The sequence below is a fragment of the Ipomoea nil genome, unplaced genomic scaffold (assembly GCF_001879475.1).
Source record: "Ipomoea nil cultivar Tokyo-kokei standard unplaced genomic scaffold, Asagao_1.1 scaffold1834, whole genome shotgun sequence".
NCBI lineage: Eukaryota > Viridiplantae > Streptophyta > Magnoliopsida > Solanales > Convolvulaceae > Ipomoea > Ipomoea nil.
The window spans coordinates 4,506,726-4,530,747 of record NW_017618262.1 but is presented as its reverse complement, the minus strand read 5'-3'; the positions used below and the strand labels follow the sequence as shown (position 1 = coordinate 4,530,747).

Genomic DNA, 24,022 nt, shown 5'->3' with positions numbered 1-24,022 from the left:
AGTTGCTGCAAAGCCCAACAATGAAAAAAATAGAGTCTAGCTAGTGTACTATATGTGACTCTTTCTAAATTAGAGATTAATATATAAGGCGTGGAGTTTACCTCTCATGATTTATGAGTTATTGTATAGAGTTTACTTCGTATATACCATTAAATAGTGATTATAAATTTTTCTTACTATTAAAAAAAAACTATTAAAATGAATTATTGTCACAGTTCATTAGATCAGATTTTTGAATTATCAAATTCGGTGTCGTAATAGACTAGGCAACACGCAATTAATAGATTGAATAGGCAGTGTATTGCTTTGGATAGCAATTAAATAACAAACCTTTGTATGCATATAATAACTATAACTATTTATTTCTAATTATAATTAATTTGAAACTTTATTTATGAATGTGAGTACATTAATATTTATTTACAAGATATGGAATTTATAGCATCCTTAGGGTGTGTTTGGTTCGCACGTGAGAATTAGAATCGAAATGAGAATCAAATACTTACTAATGGTAATGGATTTTAGTAAAAATATTTTACATTTTTTATTATCTAGACTGAATATGCATTCATTCATATTGGAAGTATGCATCATGCATGATATATAAGCTAGACTGAATAGTCATTCATTATTCTAATAATTAAAAATAAGGTACAGGAATTGAGGTTCGTAATAAATGTGTAAAATAAAAATTAAAGCCTAACATAAGAATTCAAATTACAATAATAAATCTAACAATTAAAATTCTTAGAAAAACAATGAAATAACATATGATATAGTTGATATATACTGAGTTTCAAATTATCTTTAATTGCACTTAATTAGCCGAATCAGTGTTGGCATCGTCCTTTTCATAAAAGCATCTCTTCCACAACCAGTGCTTCTTCCACACTCTTTCGTTCATCTCATCAATGGGGATTCCCTTGGTTTCAGGCAGGAAGAACACAACAAACAACCCCATAACCAAGACGAAGGAAGCAAACATGAAAAAGATGGCGGATTTCATTGTGCAAAGCATGGTAAGAAAAGCCTGCGCCACAACAAAAGTGAATATCATATTGGTGCTAACCGCGAAGAAAAATCCTGCCGTTCTGGTCTCCAGTGGATATATTTCACTAGCAACCAACCACCCTAATGGACCCCAAGACCAGGCGAAACCCATCACAAACACACAAATCATCACCAACACAATTACTGCCGCAAACTTTGGTATCATATTTGTAGCTTTGAGATATGCTGAGAGAATAATTCCCCCTACCACACCCTGGGCTACAAGCATTTGGATGGCACCTTCAATCAGTAACACTCTTCTCCCAAAATAATCAGCACCAAAGATTGCCACAACTGTGGAAAGTGAATTAACTGATCCGAGTAGACAATAGAGATGCATTTGCTCCTAACCCCATTGTTTGGAACAACACAGGAGCGTAGAACATGACAACGTTGATGCCGGTCAACTGTACTGCTGAAATACCTGAATAATGGTGCCACATAAAAGTTGAGGCCAGCTAGAACGCTTCATTAGGTTTCTAAATGGGGTTTTGATCTTTTTAGCCATCTCAGTGTTTCGTAAAATGTCGTTGTACTCTTTCTCTACGTTTTTCACGCCCCTAATCTTCTTCAGCGCTCGCAAACCCTCCTCATTCTTCCCTCATTCAATCAAACTGGTAGGAGTCTCGACGATTATCAAAGAGCCCAAAGCTAGAAAAATGGAAGGAATTGCAGCTACACCGAGAGATACCCTCCAGCCATTGGAGCGTATATATTTAGAAGATAAATAATTGACAATATTGGCAAAGAAAATGCCTATTGTGATCAAGAATTGAAAAAGAACATTGAGAAGTCCTCTTTTGTTTGAAGGAGCAATTTCCGATATGAATAGTGGCACTGCCTGAAAGAATGAAACAATGCATTAATATCTTAAAATCATAGTTCAAAGCTAGATGACAAATTTAGAACAATAATATGTATATATATTTTATAGATTAGAGAATAAATAAATACCTGGTTGTCAAAACCGACACCTGCCCCGAGAAAGAGACGTCCGAAGATGAGCATCATAAGATTAACAGCCGTGGTATTGAGGACAACTCCAATGATGAAAAAGATAGAAGCGAGTTGAATGGTAAGTTTCCTCCCATAGCGCTTGCAACAATGGGAAGCGAAGAAACTAGCGACAATAGCAGCAAGGTAGAGGGAAGATGTGAAAAGCTGAAGAATCTGACTGTCATATTTGCAATAGTTATCTTCATGAATCATGTGTTTTTTCACGTATACCGCTGGAAAGAATTTTTTCAAAAATTCATCCATTGAAGTCACTCCACCTACAATAAATTAAAAATAATTTGGTTAAACCAAGAACGGAACGAATAGTACGTTACAATTAAGAGAAATAATTGATCTGATGCATGTAAGCAGTAACATACCAGAAATTCCAATATCATAACCGAACATTAGACCAGCAAAGGCAGCTATGATAGAGCATATTATTACTTGTGTAGTGAGTTTCGCCGGGACGTCATCTTCATTACCCTTCTCTAAAGACATGATTTGGGCCACCATTGTTATAAATTTCTAAGACCTTCTACGTTCGTCTGGCTACTAAACTACAATCAATCAAAAACTTCTCAAGATTATATGGAGATTGAAGAGAGCTGTGGGTTGAGGATGATGGAATGGCGAATAAGAATCCCTTTTTATAGGTGTGTATTGTATCCATGTCCGTATAGAAATTAAATGAGATATTTTTGAATCGAATTCGACTCAATTTGGGATTTGGGCAGCACCGCCTCCCGTGCCATCATCCAAATTTAGTTAAACTAGGATTACAAAAAATAAATAAAAATTCCCCGGCTCAATTTAAATATGTTTTATTGTTTTAATCATTAATTCTTCCCAAACTAAAATTCCCGCCTCAAATTGAATATGTTTTAATAATTAATGATTTAGGGTCGATTGTAAAATTAGAAAATGGCTCTTGAAAAATTATCTTTGAGATTTTAAGTGTTTAGTTACCAACAAAAAAAATGAAGATGAATAAAATACTCGTTCCGATGAAAAGAAAGATGACTTAATTCGAAAAATGATTTAGCTACAGATTATCATTAGTCACGTATAAAAAGGATCCGAATTGATTCAAGTTAAGAAATTGATTATCTAAGATTACATAATAACTTATTTAAATTCCGTGAGATACAAGTAAAAGAGTAAAATCAATCTAAAATTTAAACAAGGCATGCATGGTCTCGCAATGTCCTCACTAGCTTATTGTGTTACCATTCTTCAGGTATTTATGCAGTTGACCAGCATCAACGTTGTCATATTCTACGTTCCTGTGTTGTTTCAAACAATGGGGTTAGGAGCAATGCATCTCTATTGTCTATTCTTATCACTGGATCAGTTAATTCATTTTCCACAGTTAGTTGTGGCAATCTTTGGTGTTGATTATTTCGGGAGAAGAGCGTTACTGATTGAAGGTGTCATCCAAATGCTTAATTGTAGCGTAGGATGTGGTAGGGAGAATTCTCGCAACATATCTCAAAGCTACAAATATGATATCGCGGCAGTAATTGTGTAGGTGATGATTTGTGTGTTGGTGATGGGTTTTGCCTGATCTTGGGGTCCATTAGGGTGGTTGGTTGCTAGTGAAATATATCTACTGGAGATAAGAACAGCAGGATTTTTCTTTGCGGTTAGCACTAATATGATATTCACTTTTATTGTGGCGGTGCAAGCTCTTCTTACCATGCTTTGCACAATGAAATCCGCCATCTTCTTCATGTTTGCTTCATTCGCTTTGGTTATGGGGCTGCTTGTTGTGTTCTTGTTGCCTGAAACCAAGGGAATCCCCATTGATGAGATGAACGAAAGAGTGTGGAAGAAACATTGGTTGTGGAAGAGATGCTTTGATGAGAAGGAGGATGCCAACACTAATTCAGTTAATTAAGTGCCAGTAAAAAAAGTTTGAAACTCAATATCTCTTTTCATTGTTTTTCTAAGAATTTTATTTTTAGATTTATTATTATTGTAATTCGAATTCTTATATTGGGCTTTAATTTTTATTTTATATTTATTAAAAACCTCAATTCTAGTCTGTACCTTGTGTTTAATTATATTATTTGAATGAATGAAGATTATATTCAGTCTAGCTTACTTGAATTGGTCTCCAAATTAAACCAGCACTTATATTTTGCCATTTTAATTTTTTTTTAATGGACGTAGACAAGCAGGTAATAATAATAATAATAATATTAGGATGAGGAAAACAGAAATTCAAATTATTACATTATGAAGCAAAGTCACAAGCACACAACATACAAACAGTACAGTTTTATTAATTTTATGCTGGAATTCAAAGTACTAAGATAGTCTTGCTTAACAAGTTTAACCAGAAATATCAATGGCCTTCACCTCTGGTTTCTTGGCCTCAATTTTTGGCACAGTGACTGTCAGCACTCCGTTTTCCATGCCGGCTTTCACCTCATCCATCTTCGCATTTTCCGGCAGCCGGAACCTCCTGAGGAACTTCCCACTGCTGCGCTCAATGCGATGCCACTTATCATTCTTCTCCTCTTTCTCTTTGCTCCTCTCTCCGCTGATCTGAAGAACCCTCCCATCCTCCACCTCAACTTTCACTTCCTCCTTCTTCATCCCGGGAAGATCAGCTTTGAAAATGTGAGCCTCCGGGGTCTCTTTCCAGTCAATCCTCGCCGCAGCGAATGCAGAGGTTTCGCTCGCCGGAGAAGAAGGAGAGAAGAGGCCTTCCAAGGGATCCCAGAGGTCAAGAGATAGAGGATCAAAGACGTTGCTTCGCCGGCCACCAAAGAAGCTTGGGATGAGAGACATTATTTTCTGGGAATTGAATGATCAAGAAAAGCTCTAAATTAAAGCAGATCGATTTCTTTCAATGGAAACTTGTTGATTGATGAGAGAGAGGAGCTGAGCCAGCATATATACTTATGGTGATAGAAGAGGAATCTGGAATGTGCATGAATATTGTATAGTGATGGGTGATTAATCAACGTAACAATGACCAGAGGGTTCTGGTATTCTCATCACAATAATTTTTTATTTTTATATTATTAGAATGATTTTTATATTTTAAAGAGCACTATTTTTTATGAGAAAATCATAACATACATGAATAATAATATTAATTTTTTTCTTTTCAAAATACTATCCTATTAAATCAGCTATATTCGTGCAGACACAATAATAATATTAATTTTAGTCGATTCATCTTTGGCTCGTTAAGCTTCATCTCTAATACATTTTTTTTGTATAATAATGGCTGTCAATTTTTGGTGTAAATCATTAGAAGTATTTGTATAGAGAAATAATAAAAATGTAAAATTCAGGAGCTAAACCAATATACGCAGTCCTGGCAGGTTCGAGAAGTCCTTTATCTAGAATATTTCCGAGCTAGAATCGGGTTGGGTTCTATAATCTCTGGAATTTTCTTCGTCTAGAATCAAGGCCAATTCAATTCAATTCAATTCAATGCCGGACGATTCTGTTGTGATTCAGAATGGGAACAAACCCGGCGACCCTTACATGATTACCGTGAATTGTCTGGATAAGCTCGGCCTCGGTTGCGAAATTTGTCGAATCATCCTCGATTTCGGCCTCAACATCAAAAAAGGAGGTACCTATGAATTCTGTTTATGTTTTATTTACCTGCTGTTGAAATCTGGCTTAATTACCCTCTTCCTTGTATACATTGAATGGATCATGGTTTTAACAATGAAAAGGTTTCTGTTTTACATTTGAAACCCTTATATTGACTGATCAGGGTTAGTTCGGATTCATAGCCTGGTTTTTGTTTTAATTTGCACCAAATTGAGCTGCTAGATGAATCAAATTTAGGTTCTTTTAATTCACACATACATTTGCTAAAATGTTAACTAGATAGATCCCATTCTTCATTAGTTTCATTGCTAAACTAACCTCCAATGCGCAAATTCGTCTTGGAATCAGATGTTTCAACTGATGGGAGATGGTGCTATGTAGTGATGTGGGTGTTTCCTCAATCTTCCACGCCTATTGTGACATGGGCGAAATTGAAGGACCGCCTTTGGTCAGTCTGCCCGCCATACTCCAATTTAATTTACTTACCATCCCCCAAAACTCCCGCTACCTCTTCCTACCTCATGACGCTTTATTGTATTGGTCGGACCGGATTATTGCATGGTACGGTAATGAAGAATGCCCTTGATTCAACCATGTTATTGTTGATTAATGCTCCAGTCTAATGTTGTGGTGTAAATTTGGTAGATGTTACCCAATTTCTCTGCGAGTGTGAGCTCTACATCGAAAGAGTAAAAGTGATGACAACTCCAGATGATCGTGTGCTGGATGTTTTCATAATAAAAGATCACTTGTAAGAAATACTTGTCTCTGTATTTCTATATAATTCTTGTATTCATGTACATTAGCATTAATTAAGAAATGATTTTTTTAGGGTCTAGGTTTTAATTATCATTCCTCTACTCTTATTAGTATGACCTCATTCATTTCAATGTTTAATTTTTTGTTATGGCTATCGTGCTTGATTGTCAGGGAGCTCCTAAATATAAAAGAGAAACAAGAGGAATTGTGTGAGCAGTTGCGTGCTGTTCTAGGTGAATCATGCATTAGTTGTGAGCTGAAGCTAGTAGCCCCAGGTCCACTGTATGAAAACCTTCCGTGTTTCTCTGCTCTCTCCCCTTCAGTCACCAATGAATTATTTAGATGTGAATTATCGGAAAATGAAACTCACTTACAAGAGCTTAGCCCAGATGTGATGAAATTGAAGAAATCTATTGTGACAATAGATAATGCCTTGAGCTCTGCTCATACATTGATTCAGATTAGTTGCGTTGATTACAAGAGCTTCCTTTATGACATTACACGAGCGTTGAAGGGCTGCAATGTTCAGGTGATAATTTATAGTTTAATTCAAACACGTTAAATCATCTTTCTTAAGATTTTCTTTACTTGATATTCCTTGCCTTTTGTATCAGCCCATACTTTTGTCTTAAACCATTGTGTTTCCACACTTGTAAACTTAATTGTAGTTGGCAGGAGGATGACAAATTGGGTAAAGCATTACAACTGTTAATAACACTTGTACATTCTTGTTTTTAGATAACATATGCCCGTTTCTCTGCTGCTAATAAGGGCCAGCGGGAACTAGATGTTTTTGTCCAACACAAAAATGGGGAAAAAATTCTGGATCCTGAGAAACAAGCTTCATTATGTTATTGTTTGAAAGTGGAATTGCTTCACCCTTTACGGGTGGTTATCTCAAATCGTGGGCCGGATACTGAACTTCTGGTAGCCAATCCATTGGAGCTATCAGGAATGGGAAGACCACGTGTTTTCTATGACGTGACATTTGCCCTAAAGACCCTTGGGATCTGCATATTTTCAGTAAGGAAATGGTTCTTAATTTGAATGAACTTTCTAAACAAAAATGGAATAGGGATTGATTCAGTTGACTACTTGACTATATTAATTGTTACATTTGTGAGCCCCAGTTAATGGCATCATAACCTCCTATTTTGCAGGCAGAAATCGAAACACATTCAGCAGTAAATCGTGAATGGGAGGTCTTCAGATTTCTCTTAGACGAGAATTGCAACTTTGACTTGTCGACAATGGTAGATAAAAATCATATAGTAGATAGGGTGAGGAGAACATTGATGGGCTGGTGAGGTTTTCCTTTGTTCAAGTTGTATCACTCCCCTATATTATACACTAAGCAACAACCCCCACCCACTAGTTTGTACTCCCAAGACCCAAGAATTTGTACAGTGCATCAAAGTTTCTTGATCCCACGGTAAGTTGGTTATGTTTACTTCAATTTTTCAGTTTTTTTTTTTTCTCCAGAAAAATGGAGAATTTTTATTTTTTTTTGGGGTAAATGCACCCTTATAGTCATGCTATTCTTGGGTTTAAGATAGCTTTATTGATGTATTAGATTAGATTGTTGGGCTTAGAAGTATAGTATAGGCAAGTTTTTTAAATTATCTGTAGTGGTGTTAAATTGCATCATTAGAGGAGTTTCAACGACTGCATTAGTCTGGTTTTGGGGGTAAATTGTAGGGGTGGGCATCTTGGGATTCGATTTAGTTTTTCCGGTTTTGATTTTGGTATCGGTATTTTGACATTTTTTTAAAAAAAAAAATTGTACCATTCAATTTAACATTATAGTTCGGTTTCGACTCGGTATTTGATTTGGTTTAAGAACTTCAATTTTCAAACTTTTTTTAATTTTTCAAATGCACTACCAAACAATACATTAGTTCAAATTCAAAGTCTAAATATTATATACAGAGTAACAAAATTATAATGCAAAGTTCAATTACACTACTAAGTACTAATTACCATTTTGCTCAATTGACTTCTCAGTTGACTTAATAATTTTAGGCACAATCTGTTATTGTCTGGTAAAATATATTTTTAATGCATTGGAATTTGGCAAAATATATTTTCAATGCATTAAAATATTAAAATGATGTTGAAGTACATTAATTTCATAGAAAATGAAATCAAAGAAAATGCTAAATTTTGTAAAAATAACTCAAGTTAGAGATAATTGTGAGACAAAGAATAATTGTAACAAATAATAAAAAGTGCAAGGTAAAAAACAAGTCATAAAGAAATTAAATAGAAAATAACAAAGGATCGATCCGTTCAGTTGTTTAGTATATTATCGAATTGAACTGGTTTGGGAAAATCGAACCAAATTCCCAACCCCTAATAAATTGGTTGTTAGGACTTAGAAACATTCCAGTTGGTTTACTTGAGACATCAGAAAACAACTTTTATGTTGATGCCTTCATGTTTGTAAGGTAACAAAATTTGTAACTGTTATACCATATAAAAGTATAAAACCATTAGTTTCCACATGGTGGCTCTATTTGGAATCTATAAACCAAAGCAGCAATTAAATGTTCTTCAGGTTACACTAATTAAATTGATCATTCATGTACTCAATGCATACTACTAGTCTGTATATCTTTGGTATAAACTCGGTCCTAGGATTGCGTGCCCAAAAGCGAGTCGAACATCATCAAAATATGCATAGTCCCTGTACTGCACTTTCATTCAAAGGGAAGCATAAAAACCATAGCCCTTGAGATGAAGAAAACTAACCAATTGAATAAGCATCAAGCCAAAACTCCACAAGTTGCCATTCAAAACTGCACATCTGGAACTTCCCATCAGCATCATGAACCCAATCCGAACACCAGGAAAAGAAACAACTACTGTATTTCTGAATGTGAAAAAGTACAGCTTTAACTTGTACAACTACACATTAGGAAAGTCATCTCAGTCATCAACAAATTGCAACATCTTTCATTCTTTCCTATGTCACCACCTCACAGAAATCCAACATTGAAGTCTATGGCCATATATCAACCTAGAAACAAAAAGAAATTGAATTTTAAAAAAGGAAAAAGAATACTGTTTAAGCACCACGTTTAGCCGGAAAGGGAGGACATCCAACCTAAAAAAAAAAAAAAAAAAAACAGATCCAACAGAAATTGTAAAATCTACCTCAAAGTTGATGCCACGGTGAATGAAGCAATAAGCACTAGAAAGCACATCATCACAGCAAGTATCAGGGCTCCAACTGCTTTCATTCGAAAAATATGATCCTCTGGCTTACAAGCAACTCCATCTGACTGTCAACTTCTCATAATCAATTAGGAATTTTGTGTAAGAAAAAAAACTAAGGAACTCAGTACATTGCATAAATCCATCCAACGCAATACCAAATTGAAGAGCAACAATATGTCACAAATCTCAAGCCCCAAACATCAGAGGTACAAGTCTCCCTATTAGTACTTCCTTGTAATCATAAAAGAGCCAAACATTGCTAAAAATACAAAAGACCCATGAAACCATCACGCATAGGTTCACAGTATAGTCACAGAGTCTGGAGAAACAATGATATGGAATCTCCTATCAATTTGTCTGCATAGCTTCAGCATGGTACTTCTCTAAATCAGCATCAAGATCATCTGCAGACACCTTTTCTCCACGGTCTCTTCCTCGCCCTCGACCTGCTTGAAATCCACGCCCTCTTCCCCTACCTCCACGCAACCTTCCAAAACCTCCACCTCTTCCTTGTCCACTATTTATAACCAACAAAATATAATAAGAGCACATTAGACAGGTAGTCAAACCCAATTATCAAAGTCAAAATTTCATAACTACCGATAGGGAAAGACAAAAAGAATGGGAAAGAAAAAAAGAGGTAACAATAAAGTTACTGAAATAGATCACTACTGAAGACGAAATGCATCATTACACTTATCAGTTAAAATTAATCTCTGCTTTATTATTTAATCAATTAGCCATTGCCATTTCTTCGGTTTATATACTAGCAAGTTATGCAATGGCCTGTGGGTCATGGAATTGCATGATGTAGTCTTCAAAGTAAAGCTGGTTTATTTCTTTTTGTTCAACTTTTTCAAATATTTGCAGAAGTATATTTATAACACCTTTACAAATCCCTCATATGTAACTGTCAACTTAAAAGTGCAATCCTCTTTTGACTATAAGTTTCACATAGTAATTAACAAATTGACAACACTAATGAGAAGGTAAAAACTTGTATTGATAAATTGATATATTCATTACTGCTCTCATTTAAACATACTGTTGAGAATGGTACATGCCAGATCAAAAATCTCCAACAATAAAAACAATGTTCCATGAACACACAAAGTAGCCTTTTTGTTTTAAAGCAAGTGTAGGTCATCCAATATGTGAAGCAGTAAACTAATAGTAAAAGTGACACATCAGAAAACCAAAAGAGATAGTTCAAAGAAATGGTATGCATTTTTTGTCTCTGTATCTAAGCTACATACCTACGGGGAATTCCGTTAGAATTTCCAACAGAACCAACGGTAGATGGAGGAGCAGTGACAATGTTTGTGCCAACAATCTCTATCTTCATTGGTTTTCCATCAAGCTGAACATTGTTATATCTTTTAACAGCTGCTAAAGCATCTTGTCGGCGCGAGTAAACAACTTCTGCTGTTCCCTAGAGAAATTGATTTTCCTTAACCAAAGAAGAATATGCACGAGTAGCCAGAAAACCGAATTCTTCCTAGCATATATACCTTTGATCTCCCACTCCTATCATAATGGATTCCATAGCGTTTCAGGTCACCAACTTCTGAAAAGAGTTCCTGCATTAAATGACATCGTATTATATAAGAAAGAATAATATGTTTAAACTAGTTTAAACTTCAGATGAATTCAGAAAATATGTTTAGGCTACCGAAATCAACCAATTAAACATTGTCAACTACATATGCTACTGATATCAAAATAAAAGAAGAATAAAAACCTCCATAACTAATTTAGACACTGGGGGAGAAGCCAAATGTTGTTTAAGTATTAGATTTAGAGTATCCATTAACAGCATAGCATCATACATGTTAACTTCTTCAAAAGCACTCATAATTTCGGCAAAATTTAACACACTATATCAAGGGAATCAAAGGCAATCCTTCAAGAGAAACTAAAAATTCCAGGAAAAAACCTTAATATCTTCGTTAGAGACGCCATATTCTAGATTTGAGACATAAAGCTTAGTGCCGGTCTCTATCGAAGAGGCTCGAGCACCACCGACGATGTGCCCGTCAAACGCCATAGGCTGATCCGTCGCGAACATATCGTGATTCCAAGCTGAGTCCGGTGCCTGATCCAAAAACAATTGTAACAACTAAGTAGAATATAAATCGAAAGTAACCTTCTAAGTAGTTAATCTGATAACAGTTTCCGTACAAAAATCTTTAAAAAAAATGGTAGACACCTTGGCAGTTGCGTAAGGGGCGGATCGGTTAGCGGAGCGATTGGGGATACGTCGAGCTGGTCCGGGTGCCGATCCACGACCTCTGCCGCGAGAATTACCTCCTCCGGACCTCTTATTTTTCTTAATGAGATCGTCCAAACTCATGCTCAGAGCAGCATCTGCCATTTTTCTAATGAGAGAGAGATAGGGAATGAAGGTGTGAATGGGGGGGGGGGGGGGGGGGTAGGGTTTGAGCCTCTGAGGAATGACGATGAAGGAAAAAGGGAGAAGGGTCGACGAAAGTAATTGAATATTGCCTCTAATCCTGCAAGTGGGGAAGACTAAGCCGCCATAAAAACTACTGGCCATATACTTTAAAATCAAAAACCATTTCACGAAGGTGTCGTGGTGTAGTTGGTTATCACGTCAGTCTAACACACTGAAGGTCTCCGGTTCGAGTCCGGGCGACGCCATTATTTTACGTCCTCTTTTTCCCAAGACGAACAAGAAACCAAAAACAAAGCGTAACGTTAACATTAATTTTTAAAAAGGGCCCAACCGGGTTCGAACCGGTGACCTCTTGATCTGCAGTCAAATGCTCTACCACTGAGCTATGGACCCTCATTGGTTATTGTTCTACATAAAGCTTAACAATATGATTGCTTTCCTATATTCCTTAATTTAATTTTAAATGAATAATTTTTTTTTATAAAAATTAAATTAACTCCCATTATACAAAATGATAATAGAGGAAGTACTATAAATGTTTTATATTATCACCATTGACTTCATTATGGGAGTAACTAACCTACCACAGTTATTGACAAGCAATTGAGTTATTTACACTTCATTTATAAAAATAAAAAAGAAATGTTGAAAATAGCATTGCTATCAAAATCTTATCTCTAGACTCTAGCATATCTTAATATTATTCGGACAGCTCATAAGTGTTTCAGCGTTATTAGTGTGTTTTAATTTTAGTCGTTGCTTTATGGATTTTGACATTTTTTCAATTTAGCATTTATGTATTATTATTAAGGGTGAATCAACGATTTGGTCCCTCACTTATTCGCGACTTGTCAATGTTGCCCTTGAATCACGTATTCATCAATTTAGTCCCCGAAAATAATTGTTTTTCGTCAAATCAGTCCCTATGGCCATATTCCGTCAAGTCTCAGGCGAGAGCTCCGATTTGCCATAGGCATTTTGGTCTTTTCACGCCTTCTTCTTCATTAACTCTGACCAAGCTTCGCCGGATAAGCTCAAGCTCGTCGGAGGGAGCTCCATCTCTTCTCTGCTCGTCGAAATGAGCTCATCCGCAGTAGTGATTCATCTTTCCTCGCCGGCAATTGTATATGGATTTACGCTGGAGTAGTTGCATTGGTTATTGGGATTTGAAGATTGTGCTGTTCGGAGACCTTTTGCAAAAATTGAAGCACGACGGCGTCTTTTGCCGCCACCATGGATCTTTCTTGGACCAAGAGATCGTGCTCCCGGTTCATTCTCGACATCTCTTGAACTCTCCACGCTTCCTCTCTCTCACCATCCGGTCGCGTTCCCGCTTCTCGAGAGCTTCTAGAAACCTCTTCTGCAGCTCATCCTGTTTCTCAATCACATCCTTCATCAGCCGCTCGAAGAAGTCCTTCCACTTCCTCTTCCACTGGTGCCGCCTCTGGATATCCTCGTCCGACGAAGTAGACGACGATGTCGAATCCGACATCGAGCTCCCAGGAACATTCCGTTGAGACGGAAACCCACCGGTATTCGCGGCCGGCAGCGGCGGCAGCGACAACGATCTCGTCTGGGATGACGGTGGAAATGTCGGAGCATTGATCGGATTATGAATGCTCGCACCAAAAGGGTTTTGCCTAGATGGAACAGTAACCTGGGATGGCACTGGCGTCGGCGCCACCATTGGCGATACCTACGACATTCCATCGTCGCTAGACACATTTCCTAAACACCAAACTTTAAATTTTCAGGGCACAAATGCTAAAGACAATATTCCTCAATTATTAAAAGGAAACATCAAGAATCAAAATCACTACTGCGAATGAGCTCATTTCCACGAGCAGAGAAGAGATGGAGCTCCCTCCGGCGAAGCTTGGTCAGAGTTAATGAAGAAGAAAGCGCGAAAATATCAAAATGTCCAGGGCAAATCAGAGCTCTCGCCTGAGACTTGACGGAATACGGCCATAAGGACTGATTTGACGAAAAACAATTATTTTCGGGGACTAAATCGATGAATACGTGACTCAGGGGCAACATTGACAAGTCGCGAATAAGTGAGGGACCAAATCATTGATTCACCCTATTATTAATGAAAAATATTTCAATGGATCGATTAACTTAACACAATTACCCAACCCAAACAACAACACAAAGGAGCAAGAAATTCTCATAGAAGTCAATGGGAAAGGCTAGTGGTTGTATTCCTTCGAGCGTAGGACAATGCACTCGTTAAGGTGCAAGAGAGATCTAGTCCTAAATTTTTTTTTGATTACCCAAGAGTATCCCTCTGTTAGTGATGTTAATATTATTAGTATTAATATTATTGTTATGTGAATTGTTGTAACTATTGTATAGGATTTAGTTTATAAGTAATAGCCTCTTATATAGGTCTATAGTTTATGACTCCTATTTCTAATTAAGCTTACTATTGAGAATTCAATTCACAAACTTATCACTTCATCCCCTCAAGCCAATAACTAGATTACAAATCATGTCTAAGAATATAAACGACAAAAGGTACGCACGAAATCTTAAATGTTTTAGACAACAAAACATGAAACAGAATATTAAATCATTAAATGCTTGCTGTTTTGTTCTTTGATCGTAGTTATGCATAGGAATGAAAAAACCGTAAATTGCTACACAGAGGCCCAGATCGAAAGGAAAATGAAGGACAGAACATGAAATCAATAGTAATCATTTTCAAATTCCCAGAAGCCTACGCTTCGAATCATGTAAGCCGAGGTGGAGACAAGCAGAGCAGCAAACACAACAGGCACCAGGAGATCCCATTCCGACCTCTTCATCAAGCCAACCGGCAGGCAAAACTTCTCCGCCGGAACATCCAGCGGAACCCTAACAAAACCGGCGTTACACGGCGGCGAGGAAGGCGACAACGCGGACACGTACGCAAGCTGCGCCAACGACGAAGCCACCCCGACGGTTATGAGCAGGAGGAGCGTCCACACGGCGGCGTACACTAGCAGCGGCCATGCCCTGCTGAAAAATCGGACAGTAGAGTGAAGCAAAATCAATGTCCATGACATTATGGAATGAATAAATCAATCAATGAATCATTCGGATCCTGTGATGCTTCGTAGTTATAGAATGAGATGGACGAGGGAGCGCGGAACTATAGACGAGGGAATCTGTAACTGCCTGGATGGCGGTTAAATTAACACATGTATTATATAAGATAAGAAAAACAACTTTCATTGATTTAGAACAGACCAATTTAATTACACAAAATACCTATTCCGCAATTCCATTAATTTTCCCAAAACACAACATAACCTAGATTTGAAATTAAGGATTAAATCAATTCAGGAGCTAGTAAACTTAGTCACGGCCTTTGTGCCTTCAGACACGGCATGTTTCGCTAATTCGCCGGGGAGGACAAGGCGGACGGCGGTCTGGATCTCGCGGGAGGTGATTGTGGGCTTCTTGTTGTAACGGGCGAGCCTGGAGGACTCTTGCGCCAGTTTCTCAAAGATGTCGTTGATGAAGCTGTTCATAATCCCCATCGCCTTGCTGGAGATTCCGATGTCGGGGTGGACCTGCTTGAGGACCTTGAAGATGTAGATCTTGTAGGTCTCGGTGCTCTTCTTCACCCGCTTCTTCTTCTTGTCGCCGGCAGCGGCGCCTCCTTCCTTGGGGAGCTTCTTCCCGGCCTTTGGCTTCTTCTCCGCCGGAGCTTTCTCGGCGACGCTGGTCTTCTTCTCCTCCGTCGGCTTCTCGGAGGCGGGCTTCTTCTCGGCGGGCCTTTTCTCTGCCTTGGGAGCCATGGAAATTCTTCGAAAGGATTTGAGTGTTTTGAAGAGAGAATAAGAAAAGTGATTGTTTGCGATGAGAATGGAGGTTGAGTGGTTTCTGTTTTATAGTGGTTATGAGGTCGATGTTTATTCGAGGATTGGGAGTAGCGCGGATCGATGCGCTGGACAAACACGACGCGTCGATTACAGATTGGGTTTTTTCTCAGATCGACGGCTCTGAAGGGACCAGATTATCGTTGATCCTCGTACAATTTGTATCTCTGCCCACGTGGTGAGTGGTCATTGGATGCTCAGTCTCTCACTGGATCGTTGACTGGACTACTAGGGATCCCAAATGTTGGGAGTTTTAAAAATGCGCTCGTAACACATTTTAAAAAATTTCGCACCCGCCATGTCGTCGCGCCATGGATTAAATTTCAATGAGAAAATATAAAATTTCAGTTTAGTAATCAAACTATTATGCTATTGTAATATTTAATTGTTAATTTTACAATTTTAATAACAATGTCATACTTGCTTTTCTATTATAATTTTTATAATCTCCCTTTTATATTACTATTATTTTTTAAAAAAAATCAAAAACTACAAAATAAATCAACCAACTAGTAAGGTAACTGAGTTTTCATGAAAAAATTGTTGGGAATTCAACATTTTAAGAAGAATAAAAAAAACTCTATCAAATTAGTTATTTATTATACGTTTATTTATCATCTCATAAACTATCATTTATTTAAATAAATTCTATTTATTTATTATCAATGGTACATATTGCGCTCGTCAGTCGAGTGTCTGATGTGCGCCTAGGCAGTCAATTTTTTTTTTTTATATGTTGGCAGTTTCAACTTTCAACATAATTAATGAATTCTAGAGTATCAATTATGTATGTATAAATTATGGAATCATGAAACAATGAATTATAGATCTACAAACCTAATAAGAGCCAATAAAATTATGCCTCTAACAGAAACTAAAAAATATTGGTATAATTATTTGTTGAAAAGAAAAATTCATGTTATTTTGATTTAGTATTATTTTTTTATTATTTGTCATCATTATCTTCTATTATATCATTTACTTTTTCTAAATACCACTACTTTTTGTCACTATCAACCTTAGTCATGTTCTCTCCCTCTCTTAGTTTTGAACCACACCCCAATCATAATTGTTAAACGAGTTAATTTCACTTTTGGTCGTATGACTATTGGAGTATTGTTAATTTGTAATAGTTATGATGTGGAACCGTGTTCACCATGCGCATGGTGAACACGGGATAGATCCATAATTTCTAAGCTGTAGATTTATAATTTATATATTGTAGATTCATAAATTATATATTGTAGATTCATAATTTATGTACTATAGATTCATAATATCTGTAATGCGAAGACGTTTGCGAAGAGAGAAACGTCGTTAACAACAAATGAAAAACACAATTATGAATCTACAGCATAGAAATTATGAATCTACCCATGTGTTTACCATGCGCATGGTGAACACGTTTCCACAACATAATTTGCAGTTAATTTGAGTCCACAGGTTTCAAAACTAACAATTTAGTATCCTAGATATTCAATTTTTATCAATTTTAGTCAGTATGACGAAATTGTCGCTGGAATCTTTTAATTCAATGTTAAAAAGGAAGTTAATTTGTAAACCATTGTTTGAATTACTACAGAGGCAGGTGGGATGTGGATACGAATTGGCGACAATTGGCCGAATTGATTAAAATTGAATATTTATGGTATTAAATTGTTAGTTTTGAAAGTTGTGGACTGAAATTGACAACAGCCCAAAAATTTTGGGACCAAAAGTGAGATTAACTAATTGTTAAACATATATTATGATTATGTTAGAGTGTATTAAAAAATACAATATAAATCAGTTAAATCTTAACATGAACTTTGGTCAATTAATTAAAATCACACATGAGCCATTGATGAAACGGTACACATAATTTACAGTATATATTCAACACATATAAAAAATTATGCCTATTATCAGTGCCTTTTTGGGAAATGATGATTTGGTTCTGTTTTTTAATATGCACTACACCAAGACACTAAAATTGCAGTGAAGAATATCAGTGGACTAGATTAATTCAATAATTCATTTTTGGCGGAAGTGGCAGCAAGATGAAGTATGGATCACGCCAATTAATAGAGTTTTGTGTTTCAAAAATTATGTTTGGTTGATGGTGTTTCCCTCTAAAACTTATATTGGACCATTTAATTTTATGAAAAATTATGCCACATGTCATAGTTATGCATTTTTGAAACATTTACTTTTTATGAAAAATTTAATTATTTTGCATTGATATACGCCATGATATTGAATCATGCATTGATAAATTATGAAACACTAATTAAAAAATACACATTGGTTTTGAACTATTCACGCAATGCGCGTGTGATAAGTAGTACTAAGATAAGTATATAACATTATAACATATAACACTATGATTTTGCGATAGGATGGTACCTACTAGGCGAAGGATGAGAAGTCACGAACGAGCAACCAAGGACGAGCATATTGTAGGAGTCGACAAGAGTACTTCAACTTTGCGATGCCAATGATAGACGACAGAGAGCATACGACATGTGACGAAACACTTAAGCAAAGGCGCAGAGCACTACATGGAGTTTAGATGGCAGAGCACTACAACTGAAGCAAAGTTTAGAGATATGTATGATTTAAGTAGGGTGAAAGCTACAAGTTCGTTGCGTTTTAATGTTTCTACAATGTGGATCTCCACATACATGATGTTTCATACTACATTGCTCTACTATAACGTGTTTGAAGTGTATGAAGATCATGATACATCTTTTACTACTGATTTGGGTGGGAATATACATAGTTTTATAGAGTGGAATTTTGTTCAATCATTGATTAACATTCGGAAATCTTTATATGAAATGATAGTTAAGATATATAGTTCTTTGTACAAGACTTCTATTACTTTTTTCTCTGAAGTTTATGATATGTCATGCATATTAAATGAAATGGAGGGAGTTGAATCTATGCAGTGTTTAAATGTTTAAAGTATGATAAAGAATATGAGGGTAAGATTTGATAAATCTTGAGGTGATCCATATAAGATGAATTTTATGATATTATATACAAATGTCTTGGACCCAGGGACAATATATAATACATGTTATATCATTTTAATAAATTATATGGTGATGTAAATGGTGACCGAAAGAATGAAAGTGAATCAGTAAATTTAATTTCAGTAAACTTTTTTTTTTTTTAAATATGTTTATAACTAATTTCTCAACGAGTTAATTACCGAAATGATATATTGACTATAGCGAAATTACCAATTTGGTCCTTAACAATTTTTGTTACCCAATTAAGTCCTTCAAATATGAAAATGTTAACCAATTTGGTCCTTTGTTCGGGCAGCTGTCTAAAATCTGTCAAATGTGAGGGTCGTGTGGGAATTTCACTTTGCATGTGTCATTTATACCCTCATATAACATAATAACCCTAGATGATTGCCATTATTTTTCCTTATACGCATCCAAACTGCTAAACCTCTTCATTAGACGACGATGTTTCCCAGCAACGATAATATGTTGTCGACTCTTCCGCAATAGCAGACGGCACCACGATGCTTGGCTGCACCACTACTTTCTCCATCTTCTTCATGTCAACCGATGGCGGGCTTTGCTAGAACTGGTAATTGTAACTGTTCATGAGGTGGAAGATACTGGTGAAACTGAAGTGATCGCTCACTATGCTTTTAGACGATTGATCGGAGTGGACTGATGAATTAGGACGAAGAGAAGCTCAGTACATGCTTACCGTCCAACGGTGAGCCTGTAGATTGCTCGGAGTGGACTGGTGAATTAGGACGACTCCGACTCGCCGCCCTCGTTGCCTTTTCTGCTGTGTCGTAAGTCCCCATCCATAGTCGGATCTCCGTCACCCACCACCCCGACGACCTTTGTTGTACGCCCACAAATCTTCACGTAGCAGATTTCGTTATCTCAACTTTGTTGCCGGCACGATTAGTAATTGCAGGAGTTTCTTGAACCATTAACACCTTGCATATTCCCTCTCAAGCTTTTCTCGGCGTGCCACTCAAACTAGCAGTCCTCTAGAACCACCCTCTTGAACCAGCATATCGGACCAACAACATGATTTTGCAAATTGGGAATTAGGGATTTTTTAGTCTTTTTGAACCAAATCTTAACCTTTGACTCTAAACCTCTAATTACAAAGTCTGACATAACGGAGGACCAACTTGTCAAACGTAATTACCTCTTTCTCAACATACTGAAGTACAAAGAGTTAATACTGCCTCCATTGAGACTCGAACCCACAATCTCCCATTTGGGAAAGCAACTTGGTGTCACTAGATGGTCCTCATTTTCTGCAACAAAATAGGAGGCGGGTCTAAATTTGACAACAAAGCAAAATACCCAAGCATCCAAAAATTAGTAAACTATTTAACTATCACATTTTTTAAAATTTAATTTGTTAATCAATAACGAAATTTATGAGATATATTAAAAAAATTGACGGGTTAAGTACCTTACATACCTAACGGGTTTACAAAAATAATTACACGGATTGGGAGTGGAAAACAAAAATCGAAATACGTTCCGGTGGATTTTCCGTCCACTCAATTCGTATGATCACCGTCCGATACTCTCCTCTATATACAATGCAAAATAGATTATTGTCCATGGTATAATTTGTCGTGGAAGTTAAGGTTGTCTTTTAGCGTTTGGATATGATCCTTGGTCAAATTTAGCATGTTTAAATTGTGAATAATGACGTGGAGCTAATTTTTTGCTCTTTCATGTTTAGCTTTTAAAATAGAATTGTGGGAGAATTGTACTTTTCATTCCTAAATTATAAAACAATTATAAGATTCATCATTATTTGTTGATTATGCTCACTTTTAATTTTTAAGCTATAATTAACATTACAAATTGTGTCCATTTTCTAACAAAACAAATTATGGACAAAATTTATAACGTTAGTATAATTTAAGAAAGAAAAGTGAGCACGACCTATTAGAAAAATGACGAAATTTGTAACGTTAATTATAATATAAAGACGAAAAGTAAACACAATTAATAAATATAGACGAATTATATAATTGCCCTATAATTTAGGACAAAAAATACAAATTTCATACAACTATCAAAACAATCCATTTACCCGGACTATGTGGTTTAATAGTACTCGGGTTGGACTTCCATTTAGAAAGTTATGAGTTCGAGCCTCAATGGAGGCGTTATTGGTTCTTTGTGTTTCAGTAGGTTGAGAAAGTATATGAACATCTACTACAATATAATAGAGCCAGTAGCATTAAAAAAAAAAACAAAACAATCCATTTCATCGGTTTAATCCACTTATTAAACATTTAAACGAGTTCCGATATATTTTTAGACTTCTTGATAACTCGTACAGTTTAGGTTTTTGGTCCGACACTCCGACATAAATAACTGGTGGGTTATGTAGATTGAACCTTGTTACCCGTCCCTAAACGCTAAACAGACTGTAAACAGGCAAAACCTTCACTCCCTAAACCTAATTTCCTCAATTCAGAATTTCAGCAGGACAACAACGCAGCAGCCATTCTTCCATTTCAGATTTTCTTTGTTTCTGCTGCTTTCTGGGAAGGACAACGCACTCTTCCCGCTCCAGATTCCAGGCTACGCACCTCTCGGATTCTGCGAGGTCCGTGACAGACAACAACACAACGTGCGGCACCTACGGCGATATCCGCGACATCTTCCTCTCTCTCTCTCTCCCGCTCGGCGTTCTTGGTTTCTGGCGAGTGGTGATAGGCAGCGTCACCTGATTTCATTCTCAAAGACTCAAAGGTGAAATCTATCTCCCTGGTTGAATTGTGCATAGTGTATTGTGTTTATTACACTAATTTGTTATTTGCACACCAGATAATTGTAGAATTGATCCTATATTTTGGTAATAAATATGTTGCAAAAATCACTGTTTTACGCTTAATTTTTGTGCATGGAGCCTGTTACTGATGGTGTGAATTTATGCTAATTAACAGAATGGTTGTGTGCTTAGTTATTAGGTACAATGATGTTACTCTAGTTATGATGCGTTTCCAGGGATAGATTTTGAGATGTTTTTAAAGATTTATCTAACCATATATGGAAGATGCTTATTTGCTGAACTTTACTATTTGATAGTGCATTTGAAATATTCACTTGAGTAGGAACCTCTATTGCTCAACTTTGGGATCACCCCCTGATTTTCCCTAAAGAAACCATAGCAAATAAGAAGCTTTAAGCTCACTAATTCTTACTCTGAAGCTCTTCTGTGTTTAGAATTTCAAATGGCATTTAGAGGGAGAGGACGAGGACGTGGTGGGTTTGGCGGTGGCTTTAGAATAGCTAAGCAGGAACCATTTGAACTATTTCCAACAATCAATGATCAAGATTTGGGTAATGCATCAAATGTGACTGAAAGATTATCTTTAGCAGTTTGGTATACGAAGTTGCAGAAGTACTGGAATTCCTCGCCTTACTATCTTGGAGATGAAAGTGATAATTCAAAGAAGACAAAAAGTATGGATATAGAAAGGTTTTCAGACAGGAACTCGGATAAAGCCAAGAAAAGACTCCCAATTTCGCATTTCATTACAGTGGACCCTGCCTATTTCCCCGGTGAATTAGCTAAAGGTGAAAGGGCAGGGAGGCATGCTGCGAAAAGGGTTCGCTGGAATCAAGAAAAAGATCTGCAAAAATTGGATCTCTTTGAGAAGCTTGAACAGAAGTCCAAGGGCCAGGATGAAAAGAAAACAAATGAAGGTGAAGAAGATGAGGAAGAAAATGAGAATGTTGAAGAGGATGAGGATGAGGCTAGCGATGGTGATGACTATATTCAGAATATTGATTTCGATGACGATGAAGATGACTTCAACCTGGCTGATGACAATGATGATGAGGGTACCTTCTGAAAGGTACTGCTTGAAATCCTTGAATGATTTTGCTAGGCCTACTACATCTTGTTATCAATATTCAGATAATACAATGAATTTATTCTTCAGGTAAAATCAATATAGCTATCTTACAGCCATGCTTTTGCTATTCTGGAAAACTCAACAGAATCTAAATTTGGAATTCATCATCATAGTGATACACAAAGCTTTAAGAAGAAGAAGAAGAAGAAAAAACTGACAATAAAATAACAGTCCATAATATAATAAACATGAAATCTCAGTGTAAATGCATTGCCAAAGGATCGAAAGTTGCCCAAGTTAATTAGCTAGTCAGCTTGGTTGCTTCACAGGTACACTCTTGCTAATCCTCGTACCACGCAGACAATAAGGATTGCCATCCTTTTCCTCCATTGGAACTCGACCGTGTAAGCAAAGAAAGCTGCAGTGGAACTGGAAGAGAGAAAAGAAATGGAGGAAGGTGATGGGAATACACAGAGCTGAGGGTTCACTTCACTTTTAAGGAATGGGACTTGGTTGGTGGACACAGGATCTTCTCGGTATATGCCTCAAGCATTAACTTCGTTTTTTTGCCTTTTTCTTTTTTAATCATTTTTTCTGCCCAGTTATTACTATTTCTAAATTATATTCTTTTTAGGAGCATGGTATAATATTATTACAATTAAGCATATGTACACATAGACAAAGCCGTGCATGTGTCATTGCCTAACTGTCGCACATAAAACTAAAGTTAGTCAAGTTGTTGTAACCAATGTTTAATTGACAAGGTTTCATTGAGGTTTTTTCTTCAAGTTTTTTTATGGGCCCTAACGTTCATCTCATCATCAACTATCACACCCAGAGTATCCCCAATTGTGGTTTTTGGGAGGTTTTTACAAATGAAAAAAAATGATGGGTTAGTTTTTTGGCTAATGGGAAGACTGATTTTTTAGGGTATTTTTCTTCTGCAAGAGACTGGTTTTTGCAGGAATTTAAAAAAAAAAAAAAAAACAGTGAGATGTGCAATTGCGTCTCATTGTCCACTCAGAGGACGCGATGAGGAAAAAGTCAACTACAATGTAATGTGATGACATGATGAAAGGAAGAGGGAAAACTTGCGCCCAACAACCCCAACCAAGTATCGATCCTTCAACCTCAAGCATTGTTCGCCCAAAAGCATTTATTCATCCATATATTTCCGTTTCTTCAAATAGAGAATGTTGATTTTGGATTCTGCAATTTCCTAGAAAAATGGAAGAATGGAGATAGAATTATGGTTGGAAAATTAAATTTAGT

The 24,022-nt window shown here is 36.6% G+C and overlaps 7 protein-coding genes, 2 non-coding genes and 1 pseudogene across 12 annotated transcripts; 4 read left to right on the top strand and 6 right to left on the bottom strand.

Moving 5' to 3' along the window:
- Positions 1-640: 640 nt before the first annotated feature.
- On the bottom strand, positions 641-2,777 carry LOC109192925 (annotated as a pseudogene).
- A 473-nt stretch (positions 2,778-3,250) lies between these two features.
- On the top strand, positions 3,251-3,946 carry LOC109192879 (sugar transport protein 8-like). Its single transcript, XM_019343586.1, has 3 exons — positions 3,251-3,286; positions 3,419-3,512; positions 3,630-3,946. The coding sequence occupies exons 1-3, from the start codon at positions 3,251-3,253 to the stop codon at positions 3,944-3,946; spliced, it is 447 nt and encodes a 148-aa protein (XP_019199131.1).
- Positions 3,947-4,256: 310 nt separating this feature from the next.
- LOC109192775 (18.1 kDa class I heat shock protein-like) lies at positions 4,257-4,919 on the bottom strand. Its single transcript, XM_019343477.1, has one exon. It carries the CDS (start codon positions 4,843-4,845, stop codon positions 4,384-4,386), a length of 462 nt encoding a protein of 153 aa, XP_019199022.1. The 5' UTR covers positions 4,846-4,919; the 3' UTR covers positions 4,257-4,383.
- Positions 4,920-5,348: 429 nt separating this feature from the next.
- Positions 5,349-7,959, top strand: LOC109192774 (ACT domain-containing protein ACR9-like). The gene is made up of 6 exons (XM_019343476.1): positions 5,349-5,644; positions 5,977-6,189; positions 6,274-6,379; positions 6,559-6,916; positions 7,126-7,410; positions 7,548-7,959. Exons 1-6 carry the CDS (start codon positions 5,500-5,502, stop codon positions 7,692-7,694), a joined length of 1,254 nt encoding a protein of 417 aa, XP_019199021.1. The 5' UTR covers positions 5,349-5,499; the 3' UTR covers positions 7,695-7,959.
- A 1,753-nt stretch (positions 7,960-9,712) lies between these two features.
- Positions 9,713-12,096, bottom strand: LOC109193064 (THO complex subunit 4A-like). Its single transcript, XM_019343858.1, has 5 exons — positions 11,816-12,096; positions 11,543-11,701; positions 11,118-11,186; positions 10,863-11,038; positions 9,713-10,123 (listed from the first exon to the last, which is right to left on the bottom strand). The coding sequence occupies exons 1-5, from the start codon at positions 11,978-11,980 to the stop codon at positions 9,955-9,957; spliced, it is 738 nt and encodes a 245-aa protein (XP_019199403.1). The 5' UTR covers positions 11,981-12,096; the 3' UTR covers positions 9,713-9,954.
- A 97-nt stretch (positions 12,097-12,193) lies between these two features.
- Positions 12,194-12,267, top strand: TRNAV-AAC. Its single transcript has one exon. It is a non-coding gene; the product is annotated as a tRNA-Val (tRNA).
- A 76-nt stretch (positions 12,268-12,343) lies between these two features.
- On the bottom strand, positions 12,344-12,415 carry TRNAC-GCA. The gene has a single exon. It is a non-coding gene; the product is annotated as a tRNA-Cys (tRNA).
- A 2,297-nt stretch (positions 12,416-14,712) lies between these two features.
- Positions 14,713-15,072, bottom strand: LOC109192876. The gene has a single exon (XM_019343585.1). It carries the CDS (start codon positions 15,070-15,072, stop codon positions 14,713-14,715), a length of 360 nt encoding a protein of 119 aa, XP_019199130.1.
- A 149-nt stretch (positions 15,073-15,221) lies between these two features.
- LOC109193066 (histone H2B-like) lies at positions 15,222-15,877 on the bottom strand. The gene has a single exon (XM_019343861.1). The coding sequence runs from the start codon at positions 15,808-15,810 to the stop codon at positions 15,349-15,351; it is 462 nt and encodes a 153-aa protein (XP_019199406.1). The 5' UTR covers positions 15,811-15,877; the 3' UTR covers positions 15,222-15,348.
- A 5,359-nt stretch (positions 15,878-21,236) lies between these two features.
- On the top strand, positions 21,237-23,538 carry LOC109193065 (DNA-directed RNA polymerase III subunit RPC7-like). Of its 4 annotated transcripts, none has more exons than XR_002056193.1 (3): positions 21,237-21,641; positions 22,116-22,812; positions 23,080-23,538. XR_002056193.1 is itself a non-coding variant. In XM_019343859.1 (3 exons), the coding sequence occupies exon 2, from the start codon at positions 22,124-22,126 to the stop codon at positions 22,745-22,747; it is 624 nt and encodes a 207-aa protein (XP_019199404.1). In that variant the 5' UTR covers positions 21,237-21,641; positions 22,116-22,123; the 3' UTR covers positions 22,748-22,750; positions 23,080-23,538. The 4 variants fall into 4 exon arrangements, 2 of the variants coding, with proteins under 2 accessions (XP_019199404.1, XP_019199405.1); XR_002056194.1 differs by having other exon boundaries at positions 21,978-22,812; XM_019343859.1 differs by having other exon boundaries at positions 22,116-22,750.
- The last annotated feature ends 484 nt before the right edge of the window (positions 23,539-24,022 follow it).

What these genes read in the sequence shown, in the direction of transcription:
- LOC109192879 (XM_019343586.1), top strand. Translation starts at nt 3,251, where the DNA reads ATGTCCTCACTAGCTTATTGTGTTACCATTCTTCAG. An exon ending in ATTGTGTTACCATTCTTCAG is followed by an intron (nt 3,287 to 3,418) that starts GTATTTATGCAG and finishes CATTTTCCACAG; the next exon opens with TTAGTTGTGGCAATCTTTGG. An exon ending in TAATTGTAGCGTAGGATGTG is followed by an intron (nt 3,513 to 3,629) that starts GTAGGGAGAATT and finishes GGGGTCCATTAG; the next exon opens with GGTGGTTGGTTGCTAGTGAA.
- LOC109192775 (XM_019343477.1), bottom strand. Translation starts at nt 4,845, where the DNA reads ATGTCTCTCATCCCAAGCTTCTTTGGTGGCCGGCGAAGCAACGTCTTT.
- LOC109192774 (XM_019343476.1), top strand. Translation starts at nt 5,500, where the DNA reads ATGCCGGACGATTCTGTTGTGATTCAGAATGGGAACAAACCCGGCGAC. An exon ending in TTCATAATAAAAGATCACTT is followed by an intron (nt 6,380 to 6,558) that starts GTAAGAAATACT and finishes CTTGATTGTCAG; the next exon opens with GGAGCTCCTAAATATAAAAG. An exon ending in TTGGGATCTGCATATTTTCA is followed by an intron (nt 7,411 to 7,547) that starts GTAAGGAAATGG and finishes CCTATTTTGCAG; the next exon opens with GCAGAAATCGAAACACATTC.
- LOC109193064 (XM_019343858.1), bottom strand. Translation starts at nt 11,980, where the DNA reads ATGGCAGATGCTGCTCTGAGCATGAGTTTGGACGATCTCATTAAGAAA. An exon ending in TCTCTAACGAAGATATTAAG is followed by an intron (nt 11,187 to 11,542) that starts GTTTTTTCCTGG and finishes CATTTAATGCAG; the next exon opens with GAACTCTTTTCAGAAGTTGG. An exon ending in ATAGGAGTGGGAGATCAAAG is followed by an intron (nt 11,039 to 11,117) that starts GTATATATGCTA and finishes CAATTTCTCTAG; the next exon opens with GGAACAGCAGAAGTTGTTTA.
- LOC109192876 (XM_019343585.1), bottom strand. Translation starts at nt 15,072, where the DNA reads ATGTCATGGACATTGATTTTGCTTCACTCTACTGTCCGATTTTTCAGC.
- LOC109193066 (XM_019343861.1), bottom strand. Translation starts at nt 15,810, where the DNA reads ATGGCTCCCAAGGCAGAGAAAAGGCCCGCCGAGAAGAAGCCCGCCTCC.
- LOC109193065 (XM_019343859.1), top strand. Translation starts at nt 22,124, where the DNA reads ATGGCATTTAGAGGGAGAGGACGAGGACGTGGTGGGTTTGGCGGTGGC.